The sequence below is a fragment of the Equus caballus genome, chromosome 6 (assembly GCF_041296265.1).
Source record: "Equus caballus isolate H_3958 breed thoroughbred chromosome 6, TB-T2T, whole genome shotgun sequence".
Lineage (NCBI taxonomy): Eukaryota > Metazoa > Chordata > Mammalia > Perissodactyla > Equidae > Equus > Equus caballus.
In genome coordinates, this window is record NC_091689.1 from 43,139,449 (window position 1) to 43,166,883 (window position 27,435).

The 27,435-nt window shown below is 41.8% G+C and overlaps 1 protein-coding gene across 3 annotated transcripts in view; it reads right to left on the bottom strand.

Annotated features, from left to right (window-relative positions):
• Window positions 1-717: 717 nt before the first annotated feature.
• Window positions 718-27,435, bottom strand: part of CCDC77 (coiled-coil domain containing 77) — a 36,402-nt gene continuing 9,684 nt past the window's right edge. For 2 of the 3 annotated variants that reach the window (XM_005610833.4, XM_005610834.3), the window contains exons 2-12: window positions 25,848-25,901; window positions 23,496-23,721; window positions 19,960-20,102; window positions 13,291-13,387; window positions 12,062-12,134; window positions 10,544-10,635; window positions 9,216-9,364; window positions 4,113-4,332; window positions 2,590-2,715; window positions 2,337-2,489; window positions 718-1,598 (exon numbers count right to left, since the gene is read on the bottom strand). In XM_005610833.4, coding sequence (XP_005610890.1) covers window positions 1,452-1,598; window positions 2,337-2,489; window positions 2,590-2,715; window positions 4,113-4,332; window positions 9,216-9,364; window positions 10,544-10,635; window positions 12,062-12,134; window positions 13,291-13,387; window positions 19,960-20,102; window positions 23,496-23,721; window positions 25,848-25,885 — 1,464 coding nt within the window. In that variant the 5' untranslated portion in view covers window positions 25,886-25,901 and the 3' untranslated portion in view covers window positions 718-1,451. The remainder of the gene's footprint in view (window positions 1,599-2,336; window positions 2,490-2,589; window positions 2,716-4,112; window positions 4,333-9,215; window positions 9,365-10,543; window positions 10,636-12,061; window positions 12,135-13,290; window positions 13,388-19,959; window positions 20,103-23,495; window positions 23,722-25,847; window positions 25,902-27,435) is intronic. The other variant, XM_014740558.3, reaches the window with a different exon arrangement.

The following is a 27,435-nucleotide window of genomic DNA, read 5'->3' on the forward strand; positions in this document are numbered from 1 at the left end:
CAGGACTGGGCCCTGTAAGAACTCCAGTCCCAGTTTATTGTGAAAAAAATCTGACCTGGTGTCACAGGCTTTTTTTTAATTGGCACCTGAGCTACCATCTGTTGCCAATCCTTTTTTTTCTTCTTCTTCACCTTCTTTTCTCCCCAGAGCCCCCCAGGACATAGTTGTATATTCTAGTTGTGGCATGTGGGCCGTCACCTCAGCATGGCCTGATGAGCAGTGCCATGTCCGTGCCCAGGATCCAAACCAGTGAACCCTGGGCTGCCGAAGTGGAGCGCGCGAACTTACCCGCTTGGCCACGGGGCGGCCCCTCTCACAGGCTTCTAAAAAGAAGGCAGCACCTCCTGACAGCACTTCATCCACCACTTTCCTCAACGCAAACACGAAGACGTGAATTCTTCCCTTTGTCCCGGGTAAGTACCAAGCTAAGACCAACTGACTTCTCAGAGGCTGTCCAGGAACACACACAGTTATTTTGCTCCAAATGCATAGCAATTTGCCTAAAAAAGCATATAGATGGAAGAAATGGATAAAGTTTTAGTGCCATCACCTTTGTGCTATCTCTGTTACCTCCAACAGCAGATGAGTTCAATGGATGCAGCTGGGAAACCAGTACTTGTGCAGAACTGCAGACACCAGGGACCAAGTAAGTAAACTCAGTCATTAACAAAGTATAAACGTGGTTTTAACAAGAAATTACAGAAAACTCAAATAGAATATTTTCAATTACTTATTTTATTGAAAATAGTTAATTTAAAATATATACATTATTTTTAAAAAACCATGTTACTGGTATAATAATGAACTTTTTATACAAAGATCATTTAAGTTTCACTCGCTCTTAGCAAAGTGGCACCTTTATCTTCCTAGATGAACATTTTGCTTGAGAGTAGGGTCTCTGGTGCCCTCTGGTGAAACTTCATGAGACTGGGTGTCCCAAAATGTAACTCGGGCCCTACAGCTCACGAACACAGTCACACAGCAGAATGCCTGCCTAGTCACATTTCACAAGCTGTGGTTTGCTGCCTTCCCTCTGCCTGGGAGGAAGGTGAGCTCTGTGGATGCCTTTCTCTCCTCAGGAAAGGTGTTCCCATTGACACTCAGCCAAGCTCACAGAAAAATACTTTCTTCCTAAGTTTTCATCGTCATTGTCTTCTTAAAAAAACAAAAGCTGTCATTATAAATGTGGGAAAATGTCTAACTAATTCAGGTTATAGTCCAGACCAAAACAACTAAAAGGTTAACAGGACAGCAAAAACTATAGATAAAGCTTAACACGCAAGAAAAGCTTTATAAGCAGTCCTGATGCTTCTTCACTCTGTCTCTATAATAACAGATAGCACTATCCCAGGCATCTCTCTGCCTGTAGTTCCTGGGAGAAGACGACATTTTGTTTTCAGATTTCAGGAAGCAGGCCTATTCCAGATGAGAGTCATTTCCAAAAGTAAAGATCAACAGAGTCTAAGTTCATTCTCCAGACCAAATACTTTGGACTTCAGGTTCTTCAGTTCTCCTTGTATCTTATGTGCCCGTCTATTGCTGTCCCGGACCTCACAGAGGATGGCAAGGTCCTGGTTTGCCCGCGCGTTAAGTGTTGCCTAGAGATATGAAAAGAAGAAAAAATGATCATGGCATACGTCAGGGAAGAAAAATCCATCATAAAGAACAGGCTATGCTGGCTCCTTTTTGAGACTTTTAGTATGCAGAATAATTCGATCCTTAGTCTGTTTAGTGACCAACGAAAAGAAGGGAAATGTAGAGCAGAATTAAAGCAGAAAAAGGAATGAGACTCTCTGCTTTCTCATACAACAGCAAAGGAGTCTTCAGATAGAGCTCGACAAACAGTGAGTAAAAAGCAGAGACCAATATAAACAGTATTGGTAAATCTGCCAAAGAATGAAAGCATCTCTTCTTTTCTACAATTAACCTTTAGGATATGTGGATGACTGGTTAAATCTCTTTAAGAAGGCTCCTGAGGCAACTTGGATTCTAAATACAGCTGAGTCCGATGGGGGAAAATTATTACTCAACTGCTCAGTCGCACTATTTGTGAAACAGACACAGTTCTTTAAATCTACTTCTTGAATTGAGAGGGATAAAAATTTGTTAAGTTTAGCTTTGATGGAAGTATAGTGATGCAGTCATTCAATTATTTCGGTCTATTTTGGTCTTCCCTCTAGCATGTACTTGTTAAACCGATTTCAGTGAGGCTTAAAGGATGGTGATCCATTAGTGTCTACCGTCAGGGAAACACACCTTTCTCCTGAGGAGCCCTCAGGACCATGTTTCCTCACTTGCACCCCTAAACCTCTTGCTAATTCAGGATCAGCACCTACCTTATAGAGCATTTGCTCCAAGTCTTTCAGTTTCTGCCGGAGAGCCTTAATATCCGTCTTAAAGCCTTCTACTTCCAAGACACGCCGATTCTCCAAGGCCTCATAGCGTTTTGTCATTACCTGTAAACGCTTCCCCATCTTGTTGGTGCGATCCTAAATAGAGGGAAACAGGAAGGCATTTGTGAAGATGAGAGAAGCCTCCCGGAGCCATTCGCACTTCCCGCTCCACGGTAAGGGGCAGAGAATTCTGTACCTTGAAGATCTCTCTCCTCACCCCCTCCTCCTCCCGAATTCGGGCAAGTTCTTCTTCCAGGGCAATGCACTGCTCTTGGTACATGCTGGACAGCTTCTTCTCTTGTACTAACTTATCCTTTAGGGACTGCAGGGCAAAAGGAACAACATCCATTACTATTCAGTTCTACAATTTAGGTAACTCAAAGAGCACTTAAAGCAAGAAGGGAAAGGAAGGATTTCCAGAAGTACAAAACAAGTTAAGGAACAAGACAGAAAGGAACTCTGAAGAACATTTGAAAACCTCCTACTTCTAAAGGATTCTCTTAGCCTTTTCTAAAGTGTACACAGTAGAAGTTGTTTAAAATAAAACAAATATTTCTAGCTCCAGGAAGAGTCAGATAATGGATCTCAGAATTGTCCCAAGTAAGACATTACAATATATGTTTTGGGACGCATTTCTGAAGTTCTCCTTTAAAGAGAAAGAAACCATCATCAGAACAACAATAATAATGCTTATTATCCATACCCCACTGAGCAGCCAGAATGAGCTTTAAAAACCTTAACCACATCATGTTATTTCCTTGCACACAACGCTTCAAAGACAGAACACCATTGAGAGCTAAATATTCTCACCAAGCATACGAAGGCCCTAGAAAGCCCTCCGTGACTGGCTGCTGCGCGCCCCTCCACCTGCACCCACTTCCTCCTTGCTGACTCCTTTACAAGCACAATGGCACCCTTCCTTCTCCTTCAGGATACTCCAGGGCCTTGCTCTCCCCTCGGCCTGGAATGCTCTTTCCCTAGGTCTATATGGCAAGCTCGGTCCCATTTTTCAGGTCTCAGCAAAAACACCAGACTTAAGAGTGTCCTTGTACTTCCCTACAAAAGTAGACTTCCAGCAACTACATATAATCCTTTTCATTCCTTAAAACCACTTTCCTATAATCTATCATTTTCTTGTTTGTTAATGTTTCTGTTCTTTCTCACCCACTAAAATATAAATGCCATGAAGGCAGATCTGCTCTAGCGCATTTACTCACGTAGCCTCAAAGCCTAGCCCAGAGTATCAGTACAGTAAATATTTGCTACGGTTTTTTTTTTTTTCAAGATTTTATTTTTCCTTTTTTTTTTTTCTCCCCAAGGCTCCCTGGTACATGGTTGTGTATTTTTAGTGGTGGGTCCTTCCAGTTGTGGCATGTGGGATGCTGCCTCAGCATGGCCTGATAAGCAGTGCCATGTCCTCGCCCAGGATTCAAACTGGCGAAACCTTGGGCCACTGAAGCGGAGCGCACTAACTTAACCACTGGGCCACGGGGCTGGCCCCTAAATACTTGTTGAATGAATGAATGGTTTCATTTTCTAAATCCCCAAACACCATAAGGATGAGCTACTCTTTGAAACCTATTTCTTGAGGTTGCTGCCACAACAGCTTCGTGGACTGAATGGATCTTGCACAACAATTCTTAGGTGTGGTGGCATTCTCTGAATTCCTTCAAGTGTTCCAGAAAAACAACCAATTTCTGTAAGACATAAGGAAACTACCTTAATATATTCGTTTTGGTTATGACGACTCTCATGAACAACTGGCCAAACTTTTCCAATTTTATCTTCTTTCTTCTTAAACTGCACCCTGTACTGCTTAAGCTTTGATATCAAATGATCCTTTTCAAGCATCCATGACTTTTCTTTATTTTGGTTTTCAAATCTGAGTTGCAAAAAGTCTTTGGTGCTCTCATAGAGTAGTTCTTGGGTGTGATGGAGACTATGAAAGAAAGTACACATGTGGACATGAAGACGCTTACACAGCACATATGACATACAGTTATTCCAACAAAGGGAAGATACAGGTTCTTTAAATATTGTGTAATAGATAAGTTCTGTAAAATATTATTAGCAGTTTTAAAAATATACTAATGTGATCACTGACAACCTTACTTTTTTACCAGACAATGCGTGATGTATCTATCCATGCTCACTGTTTCAGACTGGTCTTTACAGACATTTTCCGGAGAGCTAATCTCAGGTTATACACTTAGAAGGACTACAGAAATATTTATACACAGCCTGCGTAAGTATGGACTATTTCCAGGCACAACACTTTACAATAAAGAAATAAACCATGGTGTTCTGACTGAGGGTTAACCCAAGTTCTATAACGTCAAAAACAGTTTTGCTTTTGCTTCTGCTGTGCTCCACGTGTAAACTGCCCCATAGCAAATCTCATTCTTGTTTCAAGACCAACCTCCTCTATGAAGTCATCTCGACAACTGTAGCCCATTTAATTTCTCCTTCTCCAAAATACCCTATCAGTTTAAATCTATCAACGTGATACACTACATTAACAAAATGAGAAACAAAAACCACATGATCATCTCAATAGATGCAGAGAAAGCATTCGACAAGATCCAACATCCATTTATGATAAAAACTCTCAATAAAATGGGTATAGAAGGAAACTATCTCAACATAATAAAGGCCATATATGACAAACCCAAAGCCAACATCATACTCAATGGGCAAAAACTGAAAGCCATCCCTCTGAGAACAGGAACAAGACAAGGGTGCCCACTCTCACCACTCTTCTTCAACATAGTACTGGAGGTTTTAGCCAGAGAAATTTGGCAGGAAAAAGAAAAGAAATAAAAGGAATCCAAATAGACAATTAAGAAGTGAAACTCTCGCTGTTTGCAGACTACATGATCTTATATAGAGAAAAAACCCTACAACCATCAAGAAGCTACTAGAAGCAATCAACAATTAAAGCAAAGTTACAGGGTACAAAATCAACTTACGTAAATCAGTTGCATGTTTATACTCTAATAACAAAGTAATAGAAAGAGAACTCAGGAACACAATCCCATTCACAATCACAACAAAAAGTATAAAATATCTTGGAATAGATTTAACCAGGGAAGTGAAAGATTTATACAACGAAAACTACAAGACTTTACTGAAAGAAGTTGATGACGACATAAAGAGATGGAAAGACATTCCATGCACGTGGATTGGAAGAATAAACATAGTTAAAATGTCCATACTACCTAAAGCAATCTACAGATTCAACATCATCCCAATCAGAATCCCAATGACATTCTTTACAGGAATAGAATACTGAATCCTAAAATTCATATGGGGCAACAAAAGACCCTGAATTGCTAAAGCAATCCTGAGAAAAAAGAACAAAGCTGGAGGCATCACAATTCCTGACTTCAAAACATACTACAAAGCTACAGTAATCAAAACAGCATGGTACTGGTACAAAAACAGATGCACAGAGCAATGGAACAGAATTGAAAGCCAAGAATCAAAACGACACATCTATGGACGGCTAATCTTTGAAAAAGGAGCTGAGGGCATACATGGAGAAAAGAAAGTCTCTTCAACAAATGGTGCTGGGAAAACTGGACAGCCACATGCAAGAGAATGAAAATTGACCATTCTTTTTTACCATTCACAAAAATAAACTCAAAATGGATCAAAGATCTAAAGATTAGATCTGAAACAATAAGTCTTCTGGAAGAAAATACAGGCAATACACTCTTTGACATCAGTATCAAAAGGATCTTTTCGGACACCATATCTCCTCAGATGAGGGAAACAATAGAAAGAATAAACAAATGGGACTTCATCGGACTAACGACCTTCTTCAAGTCAAGGGAAAACAGGATTGAAACAAAAAAACAACCCACTAGTTGGGAAAAAATATTTACAAGTTATATATCCGACAAAGGGTTAATCCCCATAATATATAAAGAACTCACACAACCAACAACAAAAAATCAAACAACCTGATCAAAAAAATGGGCAGGAGACATGAACAGACATTTCTCCAAAGAAGATATACGGATGGCCAAGAGACACATGACAAGATGCTCATCATCACTGATCATCAGGGAAATGCAAATCAAAACTACACTAAGATATCACCTTACACCTGTTAGAATGGCAAAAATAACCAAAACAAAAAGTGACAAATGTTGGAGAGGTTGTGGAGAAAAAGGAACCCTCATACACTGCTGGTGGGAATGCAAACTGGTGCAGCCACTGTGGAAAACAGTATGGAGATTTCTCAAAAAATTAAAAACAGAAATACCACATGACCCAGCCATCCCACTACTGGGTATCTATCCAAAGAGCTTGAAGTCAGCAATTCCGAAAGTCCCATGCTATAGCCAAGACGTGGAAGCAACCTAAGTGCCCATCAGCTGATGATTGGATAAAGAAGATATGGTATACATATACAATGGAATACTACTCGGCCATAAAAAAGGATAAAATCGTCCCATTCACAACAACATGGATGGACCTTGAGGGTAAATGTTAAGTGAAATCAGCCAGATAGAGAAAGACAATCTCTGTATGACTCCACTCCTATGTGGAAGTTAAACATACAGACAAAGAGAACTGATCGGTGGTTACCAGGGGAAAGAAGGGGGTGGGGGAAGGGCACAAAGGCTGAAGTGGTGCATCTACAACATGACTGACAATAATGTACAACTCAAATTTCACAAGGTTGTAAACTCTCATAATCTCAATAAAAAGTAAAAAAACCCCAAAAAAACAGGCCAATGAAAAGTGAAGATGCTATGCTCAAGTACATAGTTGTTTATTCTAATTGCAGATCCTTCTAGTTCTGCTATGTGGGTCGCTGCCTCAGCATGGCTTGACGGGCAGTGCCATGTCCACGCCCAGGATCCGAACCAGTGAAACACTGGGCCACTGAAGCGGAGTGCATGAACCTAACCACTCAGCCATGGGGCTGGCCCACTGCCCCACTGGGCAGGACCCTGAAAAAGTATTTTTAATGTAGGCTGTTTAACGCAGAGAATAGGCAATAAGATGCAACTTGATAAGGATCATAAAGTAGTCAACAAATGTTTATTATGAGCCTATTTATGCACACAGGCCAAGAGAGAGGCTACAGGAAGACGCAGGGGGGACAAAGACATAATTATAATAGGTAGTGCTAAGAATCATCATAGAGGCATGTGAATCATTATGGGAATGTGCAGGAAGAAAAATTTAATTCTCCCTGGGGAAGTCTGCAGAGAAGGGTGACAGTGCACAGCAAGGTGCCTGCCACACAGCAAGTGTTCCATACAATAGACACTATTAGTCTGGCAGGAGGATGAGGTGAACTACGGGAACAGAGGAGGCGCTGAGACTGAAAAGGTTAATTTGGAGCCAGATGATGAAGCTCCTAATAATTCATGCTAAGGAATCAGAACTTTATCGTAAGATAAATGGGGAGCTATCAAACGTTCTTAGCAGTTGATAACTCCTAATGGAGGAGCTAAGTCATAACAGTGAGGAAGACTGCAAAATACAAAGGGACCAGTGACAGGTCGAACAGTGGCATTACGGTAACCATTTAAACAAGAACATAGCTTTAACCAATGTGGTAAGAATGACAGGGCAGAGAACGGATTTGAGAGGCTTCTCAGGCTTACACTTGATAGGGTTTGGAATGAGGGAATAAGAGAGCGAGGAGTTGAAGATAACCCCGAGGTTTCAAGCTTGGGAAAGTGGATGGTGTGCTGTCATTACACTAAACGAAGAGAAGAATGACGTAGTAGATTGGAGATGGGGGAGGAGGTGATGCTGCGAAAGAAAAACAGTTTGGTTTCATCCATGGTAAATTTGAGGTGTTCAAACATGTTCGTCTGAAGATGTCTTTACAGCACAGATCTGGCCACTGGAACAAGACAGAAGGCAGAGGAGGGTTAGACAGGTAGAAGAATCAAGAAAGACAGAAATCAAGGGAGACGGGGCCGGCCCGTGGCCCAGTGGTTAAGTTCTCGCGCTCTGCTTTGGTGGCCCACGGTTTCACCGGTTCAGTTCCTGGGCGTGGACATGGCACCGCTCATTAGGCCATGTTGAGGCAGCATCCCACATAGCACAACCAGAAGGACCGACAACTACAATATACAACTATGTACTGGGGGGCTTTGGGGAGAAGAAAAAAAAAATTAAAAAGGGAAAACGCCAACAGATGTTAGCTCAGGTGCCAATCTTTAAAAACAAACCACAAAAGACAGAAATCAAGGGAGATTAACTTCAAAGAGAGGGTAATCAGAGGTGCCAAATACAGAGAAATATACTAATTTCAATGAGGACTGTAAAGAGATAATTGATCCCAGAAATTAAGAAGTCAATGATGACCTCAGAAGGGCATGCTTAGTAAAATGATGGGGATGGAATCAGACTGCAGAGAGGCAAGGAAGACAGGCAGGTAAGCAGCAAAAACAGTGAGTCCAGAGACTCAGTGCTTCTTTGGTACAGCTATGTCAAGTTACATGTCTCCATATGCACAAGGGCCAACACAAGAGAAGAGCCTACCACACTGAGCCAAATAACACATTAGTGGATAAAAGAACATTTCTTAACCAATGAGATCAAACTACATCATGAAAATGGGTTAAATAGAGCATATGGAACACTCACCAGCTCTCCAAGAAAAGAATCAACAATATTCCTGGAAAAGCCTGGACACTCACCTACATAGAGGCAGCACTGCCTGATGACGACGATTCTTTCCAGGTCCCTTCAGTCCCAGGATGCTATGCTCAAGCACAGCACCGTTACCTTTCAAACCATTCAGAAAAATTAAAAAGTCTGTTAGGCACAGGTTTCTTGAACACTCACTTTTTGGTAAGCTCTTTGATTTTGTCCTGATTCCTCTGATGATGAACTTGTATCTCTTCAATGCGGATCCGTCTGTCCTCCATGAGCCCTTCAACTTGCTCTCTAGAAAGCTTGGTTTGTTCTTCCATCTGAGCCTGCAGGGCTTCCACCTGGAAAGGCCAAAATGGGGGAGGCATCTGCTTCCATTTATTTCTTACCTCTAAAAGGGAGTCCTTCTGCAGAAAAATTTAAAGAACCCACAAACCAAAAACCAAAAGCACAGCAGCAAAACAAATAGAGAAAGTATCTCAACTATACTCCCCTGTATGTAACATCTTATAAATGGGGTTAGGCGACACAAGAGCAGACTCAGTCCACTCTGAACAGAGCACCTCCATCACATGAAGAAAGCTAGAAAATCCAGTTTCCTCTACCCTAAGATTCTCACCTTTGCACTATCTCCTTTTTTGGACTTTTAAGACTATCTTTCTTTTAAGACTCCCTAATTGCCCAGAAATAGAATGACTCTTTTCTTCATTTTTTAATTTAAAAAGCGGAGCAAAACGAGTATAATGTAGGGGGCTGGCCCCGTGGCCGAGTGGTTAAGTTCGCGAGCTCCGCTTTGGCAGCCCAGGGTTTCGCTGGTTCAGATCCTGGGCGCAGACACAGCACTGCTCATCAGGCCATGTTGAGGCGGCGTCCCACATGCCACAACTAAAAATATACAACTATGTACTGGGGGGATTCGGGGAGATAAAGCAAAAAAGAAAAAAGAGTATAATGTAATTTCCTTCTCCGAGTCTGGGTCTCAGAACTCCAAAAGTGGATACTGGCCAAAGGCAGAAACTGTCATTTAAATCAAGACATCCCACTGATAAGGACATGAACTTGCGTGCAACTAGATGAAAAATCATGCTTGTAGATGATATACAATTACCAGGTGGTAAGAGGATAATTCATTACTTTCCTAGACTTCAGAACACACGCACTAATAAACGGACATACCCCTAAAGCTCTATCTATCAGCAGAGACAGCTGCAACTCTCTGGCATCCCCCAGGCCAACCACGAAAGAACTCTGACTGTGTGCAGACTCGGTTGGGTGGGGCTTTGGAGGTAAGCTGGATGAACTGAAGGTCCGGGACAGCACTTCTAGAACGGCTGAGTACAGAACAATGGTTTTAAAATAGAAGCTCCTGGAAATTAGGAACACCCTCGATTTTATCAATCACACGATGCCTGGATGTAACGTGTATAGAGAGCTACTTCTCACATGATAAGGAAGACATGCTGTGCAAAGCTAAGCTCGGGGACAGAAACTGTTTGGGTCTGCCAAAGCGAATGCTTTACCTGGAGGATAAGAGTTTGTATGTCTCCTTGGTATTGCTCAGAACTCTCCTCCTTCTCTCTCATTGCTGGTTTTCTTTTGCTCACTTTAGAATCTAAAATACGAAACAAAGATTAAGGAAGACCTTTACTCAGCTCTTCTTTCTCCTATTCAAGCATCAGCACTAACTTTGCAGAAGAGTTTGCCTTCATTTACTGAGAAGAGAAGGAAAGGAAGAAAAAGGAAAACATACAATGACTATAGTGTTTAATTTTTCAAACAGGACTCTCCAGGAGGGAACTCTGCTAGGATGTCACTTGGATAAAATATTCATTTTCCTAAAGAATAAACCACTGAATTTTCCTTTGGAGTTGTATCTGTTTTCTTTGTAAATGCGTATTTAATCAGAAAGGGTAAGGAATAAGAAAAACTAAATCTAAACATTTTGATTATGATGTATCGCCCAATTTTCAAAAGACAAGGCTATTTTATTTTATTTTATTTTTGCTGAGGAAGATTCACCCTGAGCTAACATCTGTGCCAATCTTCTTCTATTTTGTATGTGGGATGTTGCCACTGCATGGATGGGGAGTGGTGTAGGTCTGCATCTGGGAACTGAACCTGGGCCACCAAAGCAGAGCACACCAAACTCAACCACTAGTGGGGCTGAGCCCAAAAGACAAGGTTATTTTTAAAATAAGCAACACTAAGATTGCAATGAACAAAACTTAATTTCTTGGATGAAAGAAGCTCAAGCTAAGACAGTAGAGCTTAAAGTTCTTGTCACAAGAAAAAAAACTGTAACTATGTGTGGTGATCGAAGTTAACTAGACTCACTATGGTGATCATTTCGTAGTCAAGACAAACATAGAATCATTATGTTGTATACTTGAACCTATTATAATGTTATATGTAAATTATATCTCAATTAAAAAGAAAAGAAAGTTGGGGCTTGCCCAGTGGCGCAGCGGTTCAGTTCGCACGTTCTGCTCGGCAGCCTGGGGTTTGCTGGTTCGGATCCCCGGGGTGGACATGGCACCACTTGGCAAGCCATGCTGTGCCAGGCGTCCCACATAGAAAGTAGAGGAACATGGGCATGGACGTTAGCTCAGGGCCAGTCTTCCTCAGCAAAAAGAGGATTGCTAGCAGATATTAACTCAGGGGTAATCTTCCTCAAAAAAAAAAAAAAAAAAAATTAAAAAAAAGAAAGAAAATTGGGATTTTCATTAAAAAAAAGAGAGAGAGAAAGAGAGAGAGAAGGAGATTGAGGCTTAGAGAGGCTAATAACACCCTGTGATTCCAGAAGTTGTGCAAATCTGCTTTATGACTATCACTATAAGCATGTTAATTGTATTTTTTTATTCTATTTCATTAAAACATCATGGAAAGGTTAAAAATAAAAGCAAAGTAAGATCTTAGGCCACTAGAGGCATCATTAAGAACATTCCTTATCACTGTATAGTAGGAAAAAATTTCTAATTATTTGCACTGAGTTTTTTGAATTCTGTAGCAATAAGAATTTCTAGTATTATGGTTAGTACCTGCTCTGAAAGCTGAAGATGCATTCTGTTCACATATATCTACAGCCTGGACAGTCTTTTGGAGAATGCTGACCTGAAGAAGCAAAAAGAAAGGTATAGAAGTAGCTTTCTTATAAATATAACATTTCACTTTTTAGCTTTAGTTCCACAGATCAAAAACTATTCATAAATTAAATTGGTCAAAATGGATATAATCACATAAGGATGTCATACATATGTGAGACCAAAGTGGACAAAGTAACAAATTGGATAAAACTCAGTGTTCCTACGATATAAACTAAAAAAATAAAATTTCAGAGTTACTTAGCAATATCTGCTCAAAAGAAAAAAAAGGTCTTTGACAGGGTCTTTAGAAAAGCAATGGAGATACAGAAGTATGCATATGTAGATACGTACAAAAATGCTCACTGAGGCACTGTTTATAGAGTGAAAAAATGGAAATAGTGTATACACACAAACATTTCTATAAGAATGGAAAAAAGAGTTTTATCTCTGGGGTATAGAATTATGGAACGTGCCACTTTTATGATAGATTGCTGAAACCTGTGTTTGTTTTTAATAAAGACCACACATTACTTTTGTAATCAGTATAAACAAAGATTAAAAAAGAAAGTTGAGGGGTGGTGCCGTGGCCAAGTGGTTAGGTTGGTGCACTCCACTTTGGTGGCTTGGGGTTCACCGGTTCAGATCCTGGGCCCAGACCAGCACACTGCTCATCAAGCCATGCTGTGGCAGCATCCCACATGGAAGAACTAGAAGGACTTATAACCAGGATATACAACTATGTAGTGGGGCTTTGGAGAGAAAAAGCAAAATTGAAAAAAAGGGAAGATTGGCAACAAATGTTAGCCCAAGGCCAATCTTCCTCACCAAAAAAAAGAAAAAAATAAAGAAAAAGAAAAGAAAAGAAAAGAAAAGAAAGTTGAGTATTGAAACCTGCTCCCATACAAGTCTGCTCCTGCTTTCCTCTCTAATCTCATCCAAAACCTCTACTCTGTACCTTAGGTTCCCAAATGGTGAAATGAGGTAAACAATGCTGCTTCCCAAAGTTTTTGAAGAAAAAGAATAAAATGATAAAGTTCTTTATAATTATGGAAAATGCTTTGAAAACTTAGGTAAAAATGGGACTATGATAGCTAATTCTCCTTCTATCTTCTTTAGCAAGTACCACAATGGCTCTAAGGACCTAGCCCATTCTGTAAAAGCCATGCCTACCAGAGATTACTTACTTTGTTGGGAGGCTCCTTATAGAAATAGGTCACCTCTCCAGTGTCTGTTCCCACAAGAGCCAAGAGATTCTGAATCTTTTTCTTGTCTTCTAGCTCCCTGTAATTCTCGGAGAGAGTAAGCACACATTGTGTCCAGAGTAAGTAAATGTTTCTGTTTAAAAGATCTCCCTTCTGACTTAGTTATTTTTAAAATAATGGTAATCTCAAGTTAAAATTGAATAAGACTTATCTAGACCTTAGCTCTAATTTTTAAAACATCAGGTATTTACATCAGGAACTCAGAGAGAAGGGGCCAGAAAATCTGAGTTGGTTCTAGAAAAGACCCACAGTGGTCCTAGGGTACACTGCTCAGATTCTCCTCTTGGGCACTGATGGGCTCACTCCCTCCACTGCCAGCGATGCTGCAGGCCGGGGCTCACCGCTGAACCTCTCTCCACAACTGCCACACCCACCAGTATGCCCAAGGGACAGCCGCACCCAGTGCCTGCTAATGTGGGGGTACAAAAGCCCAATATCTCTGAAGAGCCACCGCAGCGTCAAGGCCCCCGGGCAGTGGTGCAGGCCTGCTGTAATGGAACTGCAGCTCAAGCTCTGCCCTGCCACACCTTCCCTATTCCCTCCCAGGAGGCTCCTCCCGAGAGCGCTCCCCAGAAAACCTCCTGCAACAAACCTCCACCCAGAGTCTGTCCAGGGAACCCAAACTAAGATCGTTGATATCAGAAATGGACCAAGGAAGCAAACTCGAAAACGAGATTTCAGAGCCTGTCACATGCAGATGGTTGACAGCACATAGTGTTCTTAGGAGCAAGACAGACAGGTGGTCAACGGGGTACAGCTTAAACAATTAAAATAAAGGAAAGATGGAGAGAGGCTGAGGGCTGTGTCCTATACAAAATCACAATCTCTGGCCCATTTTCCATACCTCTGACAGTTTTAAAACCCAGAAACTACCACCTGAAGGAGAAGCTAGGTCTCCCAAGAGGTGAGACCCGGTGACACCACAGTAAGTGTACATGGTAATGACTCCCCCAGTCCTTCCCCAAAGGGCCTGTGGCCATTTTTTCAAGTAATTGTACACTGGGGAAAAGGAAATATCCTAGGCATTTCAAGGATTGCTGGATACAGGGTCTGAGTTGACACTGATGCCTGGTGACATGAAGCATTATCATGGTACTGGGGCATAGAGGAACCATGTAATAAAGAGAGGGTCCAGGTCCAGCTCACAGTGGGTCCACTGGATCTAGACCCAATCAATGGTCGTTTCCCCCATCTCCCAATGTATAACTGTGTATTTGGTAGTTGGCAAAACCTCCAAACTGGTTTCTTGGCTTCTGGGTTAAGGCAAGTGGAAGCCTCTGAAACTGCTCCTCCTCATCCCAGCCAAGATGGTAAAAAAAAGACCTAAAACACGTAGGGGTGGAGGTCTCCATCAAACCTCCGTTTAATTCACAAGTGTGATCTATGCAAAACCAGACGGGTAACAGTAAGTCCCAAGTAGGCCCCAATTTCAGTCACTGTGCCAGATGCAACTCTGCTAGAGCAGATTAACTTGGCCTTAGGTACATGGCAGTTCTCATTCACGCTGGGTAAATAACAGTATACTTTTATAGTCTTTCCTTAGAACACGTTAACTCTTCTGCTCTTTATCAAATCAGTCCAAAGGGACCTGGATCCGGCCATTCCACAGATCACATTAGTTCACTATTGATGATATTACATTAAATCAGATTAGATAGACAAGAAATGGCAAGTGCATTAGAACCCTTGGTAAGATACATGTGTTCCAGAGGGTTGGAGGGAAACCTTACAGGGCACATCAGTGAAGTTTCAGGGGTCTGATCTAGGCATGCCAGGACATATCCTTCAAAGTAAAAGAGAAATTATTGCATCTCACACCTATCACCACCAAGAAGGAAGCATACTCCTGGAAGGCGAGCTTTCAGTGTGGCCCAGAGTTGAAAGGAAGTTCTGCATTAGGTCAAGGCTGAAACTATTAAGGAGACTGAATGAGTAATCAAAACCTCCTGACAAAGACAAACCCTGGACCTGATGGCTTCACCGATGGCTGCAATGGTGAACTCAATCCAACATTTAAAGAAGGACTGTGATATTGTGATTTATAAGAAACATATATTTGGTATTCAGATGACCAAAATATATTTCTCATATATATTGGTCTTCCTCCAGTCTGCAGCTCACAGGTCCCAAAACCCTTGGAATTTCCTCAGCGCTGAGAGTAAGAAGAGTGTGTTTTGTTATGTTAATAAGGTGATGTTTGGAAAGCACCTAAGGGTGGGGGCTGGTTGCCAATAGAGCCAACCATGTGATCAGAGGGTTGACCTCTCAGTCCCAGCCCCCAACCCCGGGGTGGGGGTTGGGGGGGGGAGGCTTGAGGCTGAATCAACTGCCAATGGCCAATGACCTAATCAATCAAGACTACATAATGAAGCCTCCATAAAAATTCCAGAGGACAGCTTCTCAGCCCTCTTCCTTTTCAGGGAGCTTCCATGCTGGGGAACCAGAACGCTTCCGTGTGCCACCTCGCCAGGCTCCAAGATCCTAGAGGACAGGAGCTTGTTCAGGACTTTGCCCTATGTATCTCTTCATCTGACTGTTAATTCATATCCTTTGTAATAAATAGGCAATCTAGTGAGTAAACAGGTTTTCTTGAGTTCTGTGAGCCATTCCAGAAAATTAATTGAGGGGCCGGCCCAGTAGCACAGCAGTTAAGTTCACACGTTCCAATTCAGCGGCCCCAGGTTCACCAGTTTGGACCCCAGGTGTGGACGTGGCACCGCCTGTTGAGCCATGCTGTGGCAGGCATCCCACATATAAAGTAGAGGAAGATGGTCACGGATGTTAGCTCAGGCCCAGCCTTCCTCAGCATAAGGAGGAGGATTGGCGGTAGAGTTAGCTCAGGGCTAATCTTCCTCAAAAAAAAAAAAAAAAGAAAAGAAAAGGAAAAAAAGAAAATGAATTGAAACCAGTGGAGGGGGTCATGGGAAACTCTGATTTATAGCCAGTTGGTCAAAAGTTCAGGTAACAATTTGGGCTTATGACTGGCATCTGAAGTGGAGGGTGGTCTTGTGGGACTGAGCCCTTCCCTGTGGAATCTGATTCTATCTACGGGTAGATAGTGTCAGAATTGAGTTGAATCCCCAGACATCCTGCGGGCATCCAAGAACCACTTGTTGGTGTGGGGAAGCCTCCACACACACAGACAACTGAGTTCAGGAACCCTTTGCAAACACTAATACCAATCATTCTCAAACTTTTCCAAAAAGAGAAGAAGAGGCAACACTTCCTAACTCATTCTATGAGGCCAGCACTGACCTGACACCAAAGCCAAAGACACTACAAGAAAACTAGACAAACCAGCATCCCTTGTGAACACTGATGCAAAAGTCCTCAACAAAATTCTAGCAAACCAAATGCAGCAGCAGGGGCTGGCCCAGTGGCACAGCAGTTAAGTGCCCACATTCTGCTTCGGCAGCCCGGGGTTCGCCAATTCGCATCCCAGGTATGGACATGGCACCACTTGGCAAGCCATGCTGTGGCAGGCGTCCCACATATAAAGTAGAGGAAGATGGGCATGGATGTTAGCTCAGGGCCAGTCTTCCTCAGCAAAAAGAGGAGGATTCCCAGCAGATGTTGGCTCAGGGCTAATCTTCCTCAGAAAAAAAAAAAAGGCTTATATACCATGATTAAGTAGAATTTATTCCTGGAACACAAGCATAGTTTAACGTATGGAAATCGATCAATGTCATACACTACATTAACAGAATGGAGGAAAAAAACACACCATCAGCAATTGATACAGAAAATACATTTGACATTTTACGTCAACACCTTTTTTATGGTAAAAACATTGAAAGTTTTCCTCTAAGATCAAGAACAAGACAAAGATGCCCACTTTCACAACTTCTATTTAACACAGTATCAGAAGTCCCAGCCAGAGCAAGTAGGCAAGAAAACAGACATCCAAATTGGAAAGAGAGAAGTAAAATTATCTTTGTTCACAGATGTCATGATCTTATATGTGGAAAACCCTAAGGGTTTCACAGAAAAAAGAAAAAGGAAAGTGTTGTTAGAACTGATAAGTGAATTCAATAAAGTAGCAGAAGACAAATTCAACATGCAAATCAGTTCCATTTTTATACACCAACAATGAACAATTTGAAAAGGACATTAAGAAAAGAATTCAACTTACAATAGCATCAAAAGGAACAAAATACTTAGGAATTAATTTAACCATGGAAGTCAATGACTTGTACACTGAAAACACTGCTGAAAGAAAAGAACACATAAACAAATGGAAAGACATCCCGTGTCCACGAACTGGAAGCCTTCATACTGAGATGTCAATACTACCCAAAGCAATCTACAGGTTCAGTGCAACTGCTATGAAAATCTCAATGATATTTTTGCAGAAACAGAAAAATCCATCCTAAAATTCATACAGAATCTTAAGGGACTCCAAATAGTCAAAATGATCTGGAAAAAGAACAAGGTTGGAGGACTCATATTCCTTGATTTCAAAATGTACTGAAAAGCTACGGTAATCACAAGAGTGGTACTGACATGGTGACGACATACGGACCAACAGAGGAGAACAGAGAGCCCAGGGAGAAGTCTGCAGATATGGTCAAATGATTTTCAACTTTCAATGGGGAAAAGATAGTCTTTTCAACAAATGGTGCTAGGAAAACCAGATATCCACATGCAAAAGAACGAAGTCAGACCCTTAACTAATACCATCCACAAAAATTAACTCAAAATGAACTAAAGACCTAAATGTAAGAGCTAAAACCATAAGACTCTTAGAAGAAAACATAGTGATATTGGATTTGGCAATGATTTCTTGAATACAACACCAAAAGCAGAAGCCACAAAAGAAAAAATATACAAACTGGACTTTATGAAAATTAAAACTTCTGTGTATCAAAGGACACTATCAACAGAGTAAAATGGCAATCCTCAGAATGAGAAAACATTTGCAAATCACTTATCTGATAAGGGATTAGTATTCAGAATATTTAAAGAACTCCTAAAACTAAACAACAACAAAAACCAAAAAACCCAATTTAAAAATGGGCAAAGGACTTGAATAGATATTTCTCTAAAGAAAATATACAAATGACCAACAAGCACGTGAAAAAATGCTCAGCATCACTAAGCATTAGGCAATGGAAATCAAAACAATGAGATATGACTTCATATCCATTAGGATGGCTACTATTAAAGAATTTCAAAAAAATAAATAAAAAACAGATGCCTGTCCAGTGGCATAGTGGTTAAGTTTGCAGCCCAGGATTTGTGGGTTCAGATCCCAGGCATGAACCTAGCACTACTCGTCAAGCCACGCTGTGGTGGCATCCCATATAAAAGACAGGAAGATTGGCACAGATGTTAGCTCAGCAACAATCTTCCTTGAGCAAAAAGGAAGATTGGCAACAGATGTTAGCTCAGGGCCAGTCTTCCTCACAAAAAAATAAAAAATAAAAAACAAGTGTTGTTATGCATGTGAAGAAACTAAAACCCTTGTGCATTGCTAGTATTAATGTAAAATGGTGGTTCTTCAAAATAAAATTAAATATAGAATTAACATTTGATACAGCAATTTCACTTCTGGGTATGTACACAAAAGAACTGAAAGCAGGGACTCGAACAGGTTTTTGCACACCAGTGTTCACAGCAGCATTACAATAGTGAGAAGGTGGAAACAACGCAAGTGTCCATCAACAGATGAGTTTATCCATTTAAGCATTCACCAACAAAATGTAGTATGTATATACAATAGAATATTATTTGGTCTTAAAAAGGAATAAAATTCTGATTTTATTTTACAACACGGATAAATCTTGAAAACAATATGCTAAGTGAAAAATACTAGAGACAAAAGGACAAATACTTTATGATTCTACTTATATGAGGTAGCTAGAATAGTCAAATATGTAGAGACAGAAAGGAGAAGAGTGGTTACTAGGGGCTAGGAGGAGACGGGAATGGGGAGTTACCTATGGACGCAGAGTTTATGTGTGGGATGAAGAAAAAGTTCTGCAGATGAATAGTGCTATGGCTGCAAAATAATGTGAATGTATTTAATGCCACTGAACTATACACTTAAAAGTGACTAAAATGGTGAATTTTATGTTAAGTGTATTTTACCACAATTAAAAAAAAAAAATAGAAGAAGCGTACTATAGCGGATGCTGTGGAACACTGCTCAGATGCCGCCTTCAGGATCATGACACTCACCCCCCAGGAGCTGAGTCCTTCTCCAAGAACTGCCCTTAGCTGAAGGGGGCTGCCTCTCCCAAGCTTACACCTACCCCACCGCCCCCCAGTGGCAGTCTAAATCCAATGGCTGATCATTGGGTGGGCACAGAAGTCTGACTCCTTTGCCTCTGAAAGGCCCTCCTAGCCTCCGAGCTCCCTGTGGGGTCAGCTAAAGCCTGTTACCACTGTATCACAGTTCAGTTCTCTCTCTGCCCAAATCTGCTCACAGGTGTTATTCCTGAGAGTCTCCCTACGCAGCACCCCGCAGGCAAATCTGCATCTTGGAGTCTGTTTCCTGGGGATACACACTGAGACAAGGCCAGAGAAACTCATCTTGTTTAGTGTAACTTTTAACTAGAAGGCCACAATTTCCCTTCTCCCACCTGGTACCTGATTCTCAGCCGGTCATTTTCTGAGTAGAGGCGTAAAACATGTTCCCTCTCCTGGAAGAGGCAGACCTGCATATCGCTTAGAGCTTTCTGCAATTCAGCAATCTCTTCCTCCCTCTGCTGCAAATCCCACTCTAGTTTATGCTGGAAAAAAAAAAGGTATTGGGCTTCATAGGAGTGTCTCTTATTGGATATGGAGGAGTCAGTTCATGTAGAAATATTACAAAGTGAACGGTTTCACCAGTACAGAATTCAAATAACGACAACAGCTTGCATAGACTTGAGTTTAAAAGCTACAGGGTGCATGTAATGTTTGCACATGAGGTCAAAGCTCTCCTATCTTCCTTACAGACTACAGAACCCAGAACGCCATATGACTCACCTGCTCCAGTCACACTTTTTTTTAATGCTTTCTATGTAATAAGCATTATGAAAGTTGGGAAACACAGATGAAAAGATACGACTCCTGCCTACGGAGCTGAGGAATTTTGTGGGGAGACAGACATACAAACAATTAAAATAAAATAATTATTTCATGGAGGAGCATGCCTGGTAACTGGTGGAGGGGGAAGTGCAGAAGGAGTAAGATCTTGGAAGCCTTTCTGGGAAGTGAGAGACCACCACCAAAAAGCTGAACCTTGAAGGATGGAGACTGCTAGAGACAAGCAGAGTCGAGGCACTCTCAGGAAAGACAGTAGTAAATACGGAACCATCAGAGCCTTAAATGTTTGGACAACTACAAACATTTCAATATTATTGCAATGCAAAGTGGGAGGCAGACTGGAGAGGTATGAGGCTGCAGGCCATTCTAAGAGTTCAGGGGAGAGACAATGAGAGTTTGAACCAGTGTTGTGGCAACAGTGATGAAGTTGTTGGAATAAATAAAGCGATATTTAGGAAGCAGAACCAACAGGACTTACCAAACGACTGAACGTAGGGGCTGGGCAGAATTGTAGACAATGATACCATTTACTAAGACACAGAATAAAGGAAAAGTACAGAGACGAGGAATGGAGGGAGGGGAACAGTAGTGGTATACGTGTATGTGTGGGTAGGGTAGAAAAAGGAGATTAATTCAGATATGGACATATTAACGGGAAGCTCAGGAGAAAAGTCAGTCAGCATTAGTTATTTGGATGTCATCATCCCATGTGTAGTAGTATAACGCATGGATAAAATGAGACATTTACAGTGGAATCTGGAAGAATTTGACATTTAAGACTAAGGAAGGGGAACTGCTAGTGGAAACTGAGAACTGGTCAAAGAGGTGAGACAGACACTGGGAAAGAAAAATGACACAGAAATCAAGAAAGGAAGAGAGTTTTCAGAAAGGAGAAGTCAATAGTGACAAATTCTTCAAAGGCCACAAAGAGAAGAGAGAATTTTGGCAAACAGATATTGGACACCACAGGAGGTACAGGTTTAGTGGAACAGTGAGGAAAGAGACCAAACTGCAGTCACTGAGTCAACGACTGGGTGATGAAGCCAACTATTCAGAAGTGTGGTTGAGAAAAGAGAGCCGTGCATATGAGCGCAGCTGGAGGGGGAAACACAACGAAAGAAAGGTGCTCTTTTATTTATTTATTTATTTTTTAAGATTTTATCTTTCCTCCTTCTCCCCAAAGCCCCCCAGTCCATAGTCACATATTTTTAATTGTGGGTCCTTCTAGTTGTGGCATGTGGGATGCTACCTCAGCATGGCCTGATGAGTGGTGCCATGTCCGCGCCCAGGATCCAAACCAGCGAAACCCCGGGCCACTGAAGCGGAGCTCGAGAACTTAACCACTCGGCCACAAGGCCGGCCCAACGGTGCTCTTTTAAGTTGGGAAAGACTTGAGTATGTCTATATACTGAGGAAAAAAAGCCAATGTTAAGCAAGAGGCTAAAAATAGAACACAAAGAGGAAGGAGAAGATGAAGCGCGGTTTCTTAGGAGGAAAAAGGGATGGCCAGGGAGAGTGTTGCATCAATGCAGCCTGAATAGGCAGAGACATCCTGTCCCTGAAGCAGTAAGAAGGAAGAGAGATGGAGACAGATGTAGGTACCTGTGTGTGGATGGGCAGGAAGGGAATTCATGCATGACTGCTGGTATTCCCTCTGTGGTCTAGGAAGGGAGACTGCCTGATGAGAGAGGAGGGCTAAGAAGCAGTTGCAGGCTGGAGGAGAGCAGTGAAGGTATGGCACAGATGTGCAGGGAGAGCGAACCAATTATGGATAGGTAAGAAAACTGCTGTGTAGTGACTGAGGATACATATGAACTTGTTTACCATGAATTTATTCTGTAATGATTTCTGACCTTTCTAGAGCAGCAGTTCTCAACTGGGGGGCAATTTTGCCTATGCCCCCAACAGAAATTTGGCAATGTCTACAGGTATTTTTTTTTTTTTGAAAGATTTTATTTGTTTTCCTTTTTCTCCCCAAAGCCCCCCGGTACATAGTTGTGTATTCTTCGTTGTGGGTTCCTCTAGTTGTGGCATGTGGGATGCTGCCTCAGCGTGGTCTGACAAGCAGTGCCATGTCCGCGCCCAGGATTCGAACTGACGAAACACTGGGCCGCCTGCAGCGGAGCGCGCGAACTTAACCACTCAGCCACGGGGCCAGCCCCGTCTACAGGTATTTTTGATGGTCACAACTAGTGGTGGAGTAGCGGGCAGTGTGCTACTGGTATCTAGTGAGTAGAGGCCAAGGATGCTGCCAAACAGCACACAAGGCACAGGATAATCCTCACAACAAAGAATTACCAAGCCCCAAATGTCAATAATGCCAAGATTAAGAACTTGTGTTCCAGGAGAATAGATGGTTAGAGAAATAGACTAAGTTATAGCTCAGGTTTTTGCCATGCAAGTGGAACAAACAATAAGCAAGGGGCCAAGCAACTGTACAGGCAGCACAGTTATTACCAAGGTGACACATGACGGGCTTCAGGTTAGAAAAGAAGGACATGATGTCAGACGCTGACATGCAACACTTAGAAAATGAACAGTCAAGGAACTACAGAGGTAACGATGCAGTTAAATGAAGTCAGGCTTAACGGGCTGAAAGAACTAGAAGTATGAGACTGAAATGTATGAGTTTAAGATTTTAGGGGCCAGCCCGGTGGCACAGTGGTTAAGTGCGCATGTTCTGCTCCTGCGGCCCGGGGTTCGCTGGTTCAGGTCCCGGGTGTGGACATGGCACTGCTTGGCAAGCCATGCTGTGGTAGGCGTCCCACATATAAAGTAGAGGAAGATGGGCACAGAGGTAAGCTCAGGGCCAGTCTCACTCAGCAAAAAGAGGAGGATTGGCAGCAGTTAGCTCACGGCAAACCTTCCTCAAACAAAAAAAAAAAAGAGAGAGATTTTAGAGGAGGAGCCATTTGGGGGGATTATGATCCACTGAGGGATCCAAAGGGTGGGTAGCTAGGCTGGGGTAGAAGGGAGTCAAAAAATAATATTTTTTATAAAATATCTGCTTGGGATACAAGCCAGCACTTCCAGATCTTCCCTTAGTAACGAATAACTTAATCTGAGTCCTAAAAGGGCTTGCATAATCTCTTTACCTGGCCGTCACAAGCTTCTCTGTAGAGTTCCAGTTTCTTCAATAGGTCCTCATTTTCTGCCTCACATTCAGCCATTTTCTTTTGATAATATTCTAGAAGCTCCTGAGAAGGGCAGAGGATGGCCAGACGATCTTCGACGGAAGGCAAGGGAGTTGACTCCATTGCCTCTGAGAAAGACACTCCCCTCCACCTGGGAGAACCACTGAAGCCACCGGAAACACCACGTCTGAAGACAGTTGTCAGCCCATGTGAAATTTGAAAGGACATATTCATTAAACTGTCTGAACATTTATGAGACATTATGGTTTCTTAAATAAAAAAGGGGTTTATGTTCTTAAAGTGCTTATAATTAAGGTGCTCGCAAACCTGGAAAGTTTGATGTTACAGGTTAGTGAATAATCTTATGAACTGCTTTCCAAGTATTAAAGGCTTAAAGCTGGTTTCAAAATACATGTTAGAGAATAAAGAGATCATTAAAAAAAAACAGAGGAGCCGGCCCAGTGGCAAAGTGGCTAAGCTCGCACAGTCTGCTTTGGCGGCCTGGAGTTTGCAGGTTTGGATCCTGGGTGCAGACCTCCACACAGCTCATCAAGCCATGCTCTGGCGGCATCCCACATACAAAGTAGAGGAAGACTGGCACAGATGTTAGCTCAGGGCCAATCTTCCTCACCCCGCCCCCCGCCAAAAAAAAGAAACAGAAACTAAGTAAGACCAGATAGTAACAGAAAATACTATAAGACATATAGCAATAGGGGCCGGCCCAGTGATGCAGCAGTTAAGTGCACACGTTCTGCTTTGGCAGCCCAGGTTTTGCTGGTTCGGATCCTGGGTGTGGACATGGCACCACTTGGCAAGCCATGCTGTGGCAGGTGCGTCCCACATAGAAAGCAGAGGAACATGGGCATGGATGTTAGCTCAGGGCCAGTCTTCCTTAGCAAAAAGAGGAGGATTCCCAGCAGATGTTAGCTCAGGGGTAATCTTCCTCAAAAAAAAAAAAAAAAAGACATATAGCAACAGGAACACATATGCTGCTGGTGGAGTGTAACTTGGTGAAACTACTGACAGTTAATTAGCAGAATTTAGTAAAAGCTGCAATTCCTTTTGTCCTAGAGAAACTCATGCACATATGAACAAGGTTACAGATATGAAAATGTTCATAGTAACATTATTTGTAATAACAAAACAGTAAACTTTCCAATGTCCATTCAACAGGATAATGGATAAACTGTGGTATATTGATACAATGGAACACTATTCAGAGTTATTAGAAACTATGAATTAGAGATACATATACAAACATGAAAAAATCATCCAAATGATATTAAGTGGAAAACTGTATGTAGATGCATATACAGAAGATATTACCATTTATTTAAGATTGGAACTTGCAAATTAAAACAGTTTATTTTTAGTGATAGGTTTATAAGTAGTAAAATTATTAAGGAAGGGAATGATAAATCTAAGATTCAGCATTAGAAAATGTAGCCTAGTTAGTAACCACACGACCACACCAGACCCTAATCTCTAGCACTGCAGGCATTTCAATTACACAGACCAACACCAGACAAGATCAAAGGCTGGACAAGAAGTCTGTCTGTTTGCTTTTAGCAAACAAGAGACTTGAGCAAAAACAATGAAAGCTAGAAAACAAGTGATGCAGAAGCAGAAAAACTCTCAAATGAAAATTAATCCACTTTGGCTAACTGCCAGCAATTTACAACATAACAATTAGCAGAGTGAAGAAACCTTATACCAGAAGCCCAGTGTTGTAGTTAATGAAGGTTATGGCCGGCACTTTCAATAAACGAGCATGTATAGAAGAGAATTAAAATTCACTTTCAGGTAGCAGGAAGAAAAAACAATCTAATCTTGTCTCAGTCATTAAAAGTTCACGATGGAAATACTGTTTCACTTAAGGTTTCATGTTTTCAAAGTGCCTTATAACGACCCTGGGAAATAGGTTAAGAGATGAACTAAGAGGTATCTCTGAGACTTTGTAGATGAGAGTCGTGGCAGTGAGGATGAGGATGGTGTGTTCTGCAGCAAGCTGACGGCAGAACCAGAGCTGAAAGTGCCCTGTGTTTGTGTGTTGGTTGTTTCCACTCTAATCCAGGATTCACAGGCACTGTCTGAGGCCCACCTAAACTGCCTGGATTCTGGTATTAACATTCAACGTGTCCTAATTTTTAATCTAAATCCAACATAGTAAGAATAGAGAAATGAGGTCTAACATAGCCCCGATCCAGAGTCTGGAAGCACGCTTCCAAATCCCCGCTAGTTCCTAGCGTAACTTACACTAAGGCTACAGAAGTCTTGATTCTTTAACAACTCAAAAATAAGCAAATGTCTTACTTTCTGCAGACAGGGGTATGTGTCGGCGTAAAGTTCATGCTGTCTTTTTCACACCTGTCAAATAGACAAAAATTCAGAATGAGGGGTCAGGTATAGAAAAAAACAGTAGAGGACGTAGACTAGTTCCTTCTGCAGCATCATCAGATGCGCCTGTTGGTGAGAGGGTGGTGTTTTAAAATGTAGTATTCTTTAAAGTAATTCCACACCCTGAAGTTCTATGACTTGTGGATTTTTTATTTATTTTTTATTTTATTAAAGATTGGCCCTGAGCTAACATCTGTTGTCAATCTTTATTTTTTCCCTTCGTCTGCCCAAAGTCCCCCCAGCACAAAGTTGTATATTCTCGTTTTAGGTCCTTCTAATTGCGCTATGTGCTCTGTGGGACGTTGCCTCAGCATGGCTCAATGAGCGGTGCTGGGGCCACATCCAGGATCTGAACTGGCAAAATCCTGGGCCACCGAAAAGGAGCACTCGAACTTAACCACTTGGCCACGGGGTGGTTCCCTGACTTTTGGATTTTGATAACGCATTCTTCCTCACTGTTTTCAAACAAAATCAGAATGGCATTTATATTTTGATGGATAAGCACAAACAAAGAAAAGACTCCTTAGTATGAAGGTTATCTACAACAACGCAAAACAAAATTACAATCTTTTCACTGAAATTATAGGAGAGGAAGATGCAGAGAAGTTTCTTCTTCTTTTTTTTTTTTTGAGGAAGATTAGCCCTGAGCTAACTTAGCTGAGAAAGACTGGTCCTGAGCTAACATCCATGCCCATCTTCCTCTACTTTATATGTGGGACGCCTACCACAGCATGGCGTACCAAGCGGTGCCATGTCCACATCCAGGATCTGAACCGGTGAACCCCAGGCCTCCGAGATGCAGAACGTGTGAAATGCGGAACGTGTGAACTTAACCGCTGAGCCACTGAGTGGCCCCATGCAGAGAAGTTTCTAACAAGCAAGAGACAGTAAGTGGAAAGTAAGGTAGAGGACCCATTATGCTAAATTTAAGATAAATACAAAGCCACTGATATTATCTTTTTTGGTGTGCGGTATCTACTGTTTTATCTTAGGGAAAGAAAAATAATTACTTATAAGCTTTAAAAGGTTCACTCACAAATCTTCCAATTGATAACAGAGATCTTGAATTCCTCTACTTTGAACAATCTTATCACAGAATTTTCAAGAAGATAAATGTGACAGTCAGGGAGGGAATGCCATGTTATATGAGGGAGGGAGGGAAGTTGAAGGGGAAAAAGGGAGGGAAAAAAGGAGAGAGAGGAAAGGAGGAGGGGCAAAGGAGGAAAAGGGAGAGGAGAGGAGGGGCAGAAAGAGAAGGGGAGAGGGCGAGTTTTTTTTACTAGATTTGAAGAAAGCTCTCTTATCAAGCATGCTTTGTTAACCCATGCTGATTTTGAGCAAGTTGAGAGATGATGTAATGTTCTGTTCTTGAGTTCTCCTACCTGGTATATATCTGCTTAAAATCTGGAGTCCTTTGGGGAAGAATTTTGTGACAAAGAGTGAAAAGAGGTCATCACAGTTGTTAACTCTGCATACCATTCTCCGGCTCAGAACCCAGAGTGCC